Source organism: Danio rerio, chromosome 20 (genome assembly GCF_049306965.1).
Source record: "Danio rerio strain Tuebingen ecotype United States chromosome 20, GRCz12tu, whole genome shotgun sequence".
NCBI lineage: Eukaryota > Metazoa > Chordata > Actinopteri > Cypriniformes > Danionidae > Danio > Danio rerio.
In genome coordinates, this window is record NC_133195.1 from 43,108,762 (window position 1) to 43,117,500 (window position 8,739).

General features: G+C 33.6%; 1 protein-coding gene across 2 annotated transcripts in view; it reads right to left on the reverse strand.

Moving 5' to 3' along the window:
- The window catches only part of nkain2 (sodium/potassium transporting ATPase interacting 2), a 316,059-nt gene that overhangs the window by 17,937 nt on the left and 289,383 nt on the right, over positions 1 to 8,739 (reverse strand). Inside the window, exons 5-6 of one of the 2 annotated variants that reach the window (XR_012395349.1) lie at positions 3,852 to 3,992; positions 1,363 to 3,651 (exon numbers count right to left, since the gene is read on the reverse strand). Coding sequence is in view for 1 of the 2 variants with exons in the window: in NM_001351706.1 (NP_001338635.1) it covers positions 3,932 to 3,992 (61 nt within the window). In the remaining variant the exon portion in view is untranslated. Of the gene's footprint in view, positions 1 to 1,362; positions 3,652 to 3,851; positions 3,993 to 8,739 lie in introns of those variants that run through there. The other variant, NM_001351706.1, reaches the window with a different exon arrangement.

Here is an 8,739-nt window from a genome sequence, read left to right on the forward strand (position 1 = left end):
AGCACAAAAGTTTTCTATGTTAAGGAAAATTACACTGTAAAAATATCCGTAAATTAACAGTTTTCCGTATTTTGTGATTTTTGTTTTTATATTTTATTTTTCTTCATATATTCATGTTTTGAATTGCATTATGGGACCCTTTAACCTTGAAATGTTAAAAAAAAATTGACTTTCATTAACATTTTTATTGGTTAAAAGTGATATATTGTCTGTGTTGGTGTTGGATATTATGCTACAAAAACCTTGTGATAAGCTGCCAGTAGATTTTTTAAAATATTTTATTGTATTATATTTCTTATATATAATATTTCTTAAACATTATAGTCATTTTGTTCAACTGTAGAGTTAAATTTTCAACATGAAAAGTCGACGCATCAGAGATCAAGCTCGCATAATGCATTTCATAACCATAAATATACATAAAATATGGAAACTGTTAAATAACAGATATTTTTACAGTGTAATATATGTAATACATATTTATGTAATGTATATGTTATAATGTTTGTTATGTACGTTAAAATGTATGTATTTGTCATAATATATTAACAAATTATGTTAGTAGCACATCTACAAATGATTTTAAGTTTGCCATGAGGAATATATTTTCAAATATATTCAAATAACTGTTGTTTTAGATAATATTAATATGTCGCAATATCTCTTTTATGAGACTAAACTAAATATAATAAAAATAACATGTATAAGATCATGAACTTCTGGATAAAAAGCTCATATTTACCCAAATAGTCATCATTAATAGACCATCATGCTCCACAGGCTGTACTCTGCCACAGGGCTTCTCGTCGTGATCTTAACATGTACTGAAGGCACTCTCTTTAATGAGAGTCCGGCTCTACAAATACAGCCATGCTTAATTACATCCAGAGTGATGTTTAATGATTCTGATTACTCTGATTATAAGATGATAAAATGCACCAAAAATACAGGACAAAGGAGGAGGATGTCTAACAAATAAACAGCCACACACACATTTACATGCATATCTCAGTGTCAGTTTTAGCTGGTTTGTGATGAGAGAATGATGAGAACACGCAAAATAAGGATTGACTCTGAAAGAGAACAACAGTATTGATCTTGTATGCCTGCGTCAGGCTGCATATTCTTTGTTACTGAAGCTCTATTCCTCAAAAGGCCTTCCTAAGAAAAACTTACAAGCATCTGAGGGCAAACACACATTAAATGAATAGTCTGTCATGATCCACATGAGTTTCTTTCTTCTGTGGAACACAATTGGGGAAATGTTGAACAATGTAATACCCAACTGTTCTAATGAAAGGCAAACAACAAAAAGCAGCATAAAAAGTATATTTCAAGCCATGGCTTTGGTTTTTTTTTTATATATATACAAGATTGAAAGTCATGCAGTAAATGGCCAGATTTTTCATTTTTGGTGAGCTAATCCTAACATTAATAATCAGCCCATGTTTCGGTGTGGGTTATTATGCTTTCTAATCTTTTGTCAGGAAAGAAAGGTGACTAATAAAACCGATCCACATGTCCACAGAATGTTTTCAGGGCTGCTAAGTGTGGTCATTTGAGCTTTACAAATGGAACAATTTCCCCCTTGCTTTAAAACATCAGGCCACTGGTCGTTTTGGATCAATAAAAGCAATCTTTTAAGATCCTGCAACATCTAAATTCAGATGTTTACCAGGACATTCAAACTAGGCTAAAGATCTGCCATCTAAAGCTGCGTCTGCTTTATTACAAAGGGGTCACACATGTACCAATCAGATTTACGTTTTGGAGGAGCATTTGTAGACTGTACTGTATAGTGCTCAGCATAAATGAGTAACCTATTTGAAAATGCATACATGTATTTTTTTTTTTCCATTTCTCAGTGAATATAGACCTTTTTCTTGGAATGCAAAATTACCCATGATGCTTTGCATGTATGCGCAAGGAGAATGCTAAGAACTTCCGGTCAGCAGCTGATGCATGTAAACAGTCACAATTGGACAGCTTTAAAACGATAGTTTTAATTTATTTTACCAGCTTTTATCATCTTTGAACTAATTCTGTTGTCCATCAGCACCATCTCCTGGACTGATCATTTAAAAAAATGCGATCTAATAGGATGGAAAACAGCTGCTGTGAGGCGTTTTTTCCTCGTTGTCAGACGGCATCTTCTGCCGTTTAAATGAAGCCTCGTCATCGCTAAAGTCAACAGTTTCTCTTTCTTTCAAATATATAACCAGCCTAAACAAATGTAATTCAACAAAATGTTTGACACACACATACGTAGCCTGTACTGTGCCACTGACACACTGATTTAATAACTGTTACAACGTGAAAATATAGGCGTGTCATTTCGAAATGACAGAAAAACACAAACCGTGATAAAAACAACACATGAAATGAAACATAAACGGCTCGCGATTACAATGAACAGCAGAGCAAGCAGAGGATCAGTAACAGACTTTTATTGGTCATTTTTGTGACTTGCATGACTTACATGCTAATAATACGGTTTGCTCTATAATGCAGCGAAGTATTGCGTGTGTGAAATACACACACTTTATTTCTGACGGCAGACACGTGAACTAGGAGAATGTTTTTCTCGTATTTACTGACGGGCTTGAACCACATCTGACAGATTAGAATGGCTTTAACAGACACGTTTCTAAGTTGTGTGTCACAAAAACACTCTGTAATATTTTAAAAACGTTATTGAAACCCATTTTCGGAGCGCAGATTACCAGTTGTAAACGCTGTAAACGGAAGTTTTTAGCATTCTACCGGAAGACGCTGGTCGCTATGTCGCCCACCATGCAGCAGCCATGAAAAAGGTCTATAGGAAATGTATTTTGGTGCATTTGAACTAAACAGCTTTACTAAACAGATACATTTATTAAAATATTATTTTAGTCAGCAAAAATCTTTAGAAACAGAAAGGTAATACATTTAAATTCATGCAAATTATTGGAGAAAAAAAATACATACTACAAAATTTCTACAAAATTTTATACATTTTTTGTTTCTCTTGAATTTTGCTCTTTTTACATTTTTTATTTATATATTTTCCTAACATAAAATTTGGGTCTACTAATTTTGGCTTGTTATCGTAAGTTATTGCTAGAATTTTTATTAAAAGAGTTTATATACAGTTTTAAAGATTACTGAATCCTAAATTTCAAGAGTTCACACTTAAATAATGCTCAACTATGATAGCAGGTTGGCATGCTGTCCCTGGTCAATGAGCATTAGGAGGGATACAAGATCAGGTGTTTCTCGAGTGCCCCTTTATACAATGTATGCGTTAAGTGCTTGTGACTGTATTACGATTGACTTATGTGCATGTTTTTAGACTGTTTAAGGAAACTGGAGGACCCAGAGAAAACCCACGCAAACACGGGGAGGACATGCAAATTCCACGCAGGGAGTGCCGACTGGCTCAGTTAGAACTTGGACCTGTGGTCTTCTTGCTGCGGGGCAGCAGTGCTAACCACTGAGCCACCGTATTTCATGATTGGTTTCCCAAAAAGTAGTTTTAGAAGGATTTGATAGGCTAGCTAATGATTAGCGATAAGGATCAACTGTAGTCGATCAAATCACCTGCTCTACTCGAAATAATTTTGTTTTCTGACCTCAAAACTGAGGTATATAGCGAACAGTGACTTCTAATTACTGTGTAATGTAATTAATGTGTAATTAATGTTAAAACATAATTAATGTAATGACCTCTAGTAGGCTCTTGCAGACACATGGACATCTTAAAGACGCTGTATGACTGCAGATTAACCAACACGTCTCAATAAAGGAATTCTGCTTGTTTCGAGTCTCCTGGACTGGGTTCTCTCTTCTTTTTTCATTTATTTTTTTTTTACAACAGTAACATAACGTTACTCCACTCCTGTATGTACAGTACACACAAATATTTCTGAAGTAATTGTGAAGTTTTACTTACAGCTGTCCTCCTCTTCTGAAATGAGCTTCACAACATAACAGGCATAGATGAACCCAGCAAGCTGCAAAGAGAACAGAAAACAGTCAAATAAACCAAATTAAAATAATCAGCTGTACTAAACAATTTGCCTCAAGGTTATGTGCAGTGCACCAAAAGTATGATCCGATCCTGGATTAACATCTGTGATGATCCAGGAGCATCATTTTTGTTGGAAAATGTAATCCATACCCTTAAACCCAATCATAACTGTAAATTATTCCTAAAATCAAAAGGAACAATAGATGGATAACCATCATGTAGAAATGCAAAAACATAACCGTAAGCCTAAACTTAACATAAACTGTAAACGCATCCCTTAATTCTGATTGGCTGATTTGAATGTTGTTCCAGGATTAACATAAACGTTAATCCAGGAACATGTCATACTTGGTGAAATCAGGTTGGCGAAAACAAACACATCTCATAATTATTCCTAGTACTCATTTTGGATTGTTCTCACAGACTGTGCCACCTTTACTTGAACCAGAAGTTTCCATCGGACCAAAAAAGAAATGAAATTAGGAAGAAAAAATAAAAAACCACACTGCAAAAACTGCCTTTCTTACTTAGAGTTTTTATCTTGTTTCTAGTACAAACATCTTCTAAAGATTTCTAAATCAAGAAGCATTTTCTAGACAAGTACAAATATACTGTTTTGTTTTCAAAAATAAGGTCAAAATTAAGTGAACTGTTCCTTAAAAAATATAAAAATTATCTTCCAATGGGCTTTGGAATATAAACATATTTTTAAACATTCTGGATGAATAATCTAACTAAGGATCTGAGAATCTTTGTAGCAAACTTATGCGTGTTGCTTCACAACCATTCATTTCACTTTCATTTGTTTCTATTCATTTATTCCTCATTTAATTATTTCATGAAACCATATCATTAGTCATTTGATTATGTTTTGTATTTTGTTATTACTATTTTCCGATAATTAATTCTACGTTGTTATAATCGTATGGCTGTGTGGATTCAAGCAACGCTTGTTTTCATAAGAATGTCTCAATTTCAAGGTCTGTATTGTCACTGGACAATGTTGTGAGGCAGTAATTTTCCAGTGTTGCTTATGGTATAATAACACTTGTTGGATTTATTGTGGTCAGATGAAGATTATTCAGTAAAGTTCTTCTTTATCATCATTACTTCGTCTCCTGCTTCTGCTCCTCTCTGGCATTCTTAGTGAACTCTTACAATTGAAGTCAGAATTATTAGCCCCCCTGAATTATTAGCCCCCTGTTTATTTTCCCCCCAATTTCTGGGTAATGGAGAGAAGATTTTTTTTTCAACACATTTCTAAACAAAATAGTTTTAATAACTCATTTCTAATAACTGATTAATTTTATCTTTGCCATGATGACAGTAAATAATATTTGACTAGATATTTTTCAAGACATTTTCTATACAGCTTAAAGTGACATTTAAAGGCTTAACTAGGTTAATTAGATTAAAAAACTGGCAGTTTTTTTTTTTTTTATCTGGGCAGGTTAGGGTAATTAGGCAAGTTATTGTATAACGATGGTTTGTTCTATACACTCTCAGAAATAAAGGTTGCGAGCTGTCACTGGGGTGATACCTTTTCAAAAGGTACACATTTGTACTTAACGGGTCCATAATGGTGCCTCAAAAGTATATATTAGTACCTTAAAAAATTAAGAGGAACACTTTTGTACTTCTTAGGTACTAATATGAACCCTTGAGGTATTAATATGGACCTTTTGGGTACAAATTTGTACCTTTCGAAAAGGTACCAGCCCAGTGACAGCTCGCAACTTTTATTTCTGAGAGTGTAGACTTGAAAAAAAATATAGTGTAAAGGGGCTAATATTTTTTACCTTAAATGGTTTTTAAAAATTAAAAAACTGCTTTTTAAAGTCGAAATAAAACAAATAAGTCTTTCTTCAGAAGAAATTTTTTTTTTATCAGACATACTGTAAAAATTTCCTTGCTCTGATAAACATCATTTGGGAAATATTAAAAAAAATTCAAAGGAGGTTTATTAATTCTGATTTCAACTGTATATTGATAGGAGATTGTTAATTCAGTTGATTCAGTTGCTGGTTTGGGTGTTGGTCCACTGGGTAACCAAAGAAACAGACATTTACTGACAGGATCTGGCAACCGGGGCTAGTTCTTATTTATCTGGCATGGAGAGTGCTCTATTATGGAGAACAACATCTGTCAGATTTATTTCCAATTGATTTAAGGAAAAATACTTAATTTTGACATATTATTTCTAAAAAACAAAATATTTTTAAATTGCTATATAAATGCTTCTTGATGTAAGCATTTTTTTTAAAACTTGAAATAAAATAAGGACTTTTGCAGTGTTTCACCCAAGAAACTCTCAAAAACATCAACAAGAAAAAAAATCTAACTTTCAGACCATTAAATGTGGTCATTAAATCAGAACAAGCAAACACACTATCATGGAAAACTATAGAAAGTATGCTATATCTCTCCATAATATTAAACCCTGAGAACTGTTATTGAACTCCACACGAGACAAGACCACGATCATGGCCAGGCACTAAAACAATAAACTTTCTATCTGAGAAGAAGATCAGCTAGGAAACCAGTTGATCAGGTTGTCTTGATCATGCATCCTGAGCCCCACTCTAAGCCCTGGACTTTACCTTCTCCACCAGAGCAGCTCTACACAGAATGTCCAAGTTTTCAATATGGTGTATCTTGTGGCTTTATATTCATGTTTGGTGTCATTTTAAATGTCTCTGTGTGGTTGATGAAGTGGTCTCAATTTCACTGTAATATTTTACAATCTTCCTTATATCAGTTTATTTTGGTTTTGAATTTGATAAGATCTTTGCCAGACGCTCCACTCTAGAGAAAATGGTCTTCACTTCAACTCATGACCAGGCAAAGGTCATTGTGAAGCTTTTATTGTCTTGAGGTTATGATAATTTGGGTATTTAAGAGAACGGTGCAGAAGTGTCTGTGAGATTCTGTAACCAGGATATCCTGTTGCTGTGTGTTAAGACGTATATGCTGCAATATACTTCAACACGGTCAGGTATTAATCTCTAACTCTTAATTGATGTTGTACATTTCTGAATTGGTGTATTTTGTTTATTAGGTGAACTAAAATGGAAAGTGTTTGCCTTAAAAATAAATATAAAATTCTTTTTAACTCTAATATCTCCTGAAATCTTTGTAAGTAGTAAATTGTTTAGGCTGATGTTTCCGCAGCCTATGACCAGGATTTGTTCATATAGTCAGGCTTAATGGATGGAGCATAGACACAGCATTGGAGACCTGTTGATTTCTGACAATCACTGACTTAGTATGATATAATCAAACATTCTTTATGAATGAAAAGCATGGTGTGGATTAATGTTACTTAAAAGAAATTAGTTTACAGTTATATCCTCTATCTAAAAACCAGAACTGGTGAGGATGTGTTCGTGAGCAGATGTAACTGGCCAGCATACTGACTCTAAGCGACTTCAGGTAAATAATAAACCATTTACTGAAAATGAAGGGATCATTGGGTTAAATTATTTAAATTAGACCAAATCACAACCTATAAGGTAATCAGCTTAAATTAGATTAATCTTAATTTAAATTATTGTAACTTGGATTAAATTCTGAGTTGGAAACCAATTAAAATTAACTTTGACAAATAAAAATATTTCTTTTTACATATAAGAATAAAATAGTGAGTGTCTCAAGTAATAACAGATAGAGGGAGGTTTGCTTATTTTCAATGAGGGAACAGGTGTTATGGTGTTATTTCCATCAAACTGAGCCACAGAAAAGGCCTCTTTAGATTAACAAGGACAGAGAGATGCTGAAAGAAAGCAAAGATATGGAGCCTTGTCCTCTCCAAAACACAGCACTTTTGAATCATACAAGCACACAAACCCACAAGACTCTACTGATTCACTCACCAACATCCGTGTTTAATGAAAAAGATGGGTTTGGGACTTCAGCGGTGATTAAGAGGTATAAATGTGAAATGATGATAAAAAGATGGTATGAGAATACAGAGTACTGTAATCACATTTAATGGACAAACAAAAGACTTGGATGTGTTGGAGCAGCTCAGGGAGCACAGCTGCTCTTTTTATAGACCCTCTTCATCAGTGCGCATGCTGCTGTGTGTTACACTGGTGATTTTATCAAACTGGACTGATTGGACGTCTCTGATCAAATCAAGAGGAATGATGGAGTGGGACACCTTCAAGTCCCTTCATCTGTGCAGCAAAAAACAAGACCTTTAGGATTCAGGAAACAGTGCAAAATTAAACCTGGATTACATAAGACCTTTTATCAAGTAAGGTGACCTGTTGCTTATAAAAGTCTACTTGAAAGCTCTCCATTACCGCATTAGGAATAATAAGTGATGTGATGAGGGTGTAAACACATTTTAGAATTGAAATGATGCTTTTATTCTTATTAATTGCTGTAGTTTGAAGCTGTGTTTCAGCCTGCTGTATATAAAGTGTGCTTGTTTGTATGCAATAATGTGATTGCAACTAAACTAAACCAAACTAAACTAAACCAAACTAAACCAAATTAAACCAAACCAAAATACACTGAACAAAATATTCATTAGATTGACAAACTTTTTTAAGGTAAGTGATTGTAAACAATTTATATGGGCTGAATAAAAAAACTAAATAAATGAAGTTTAGTAATGCTGAATTAAATTTGTTTGTTTAAATTCAGCTTACAAATTTATAAATTGTTAGAAAACTTTTTAAATTAACCATTTCTTTCAGCGTAGACCTAAATTGTATCATACT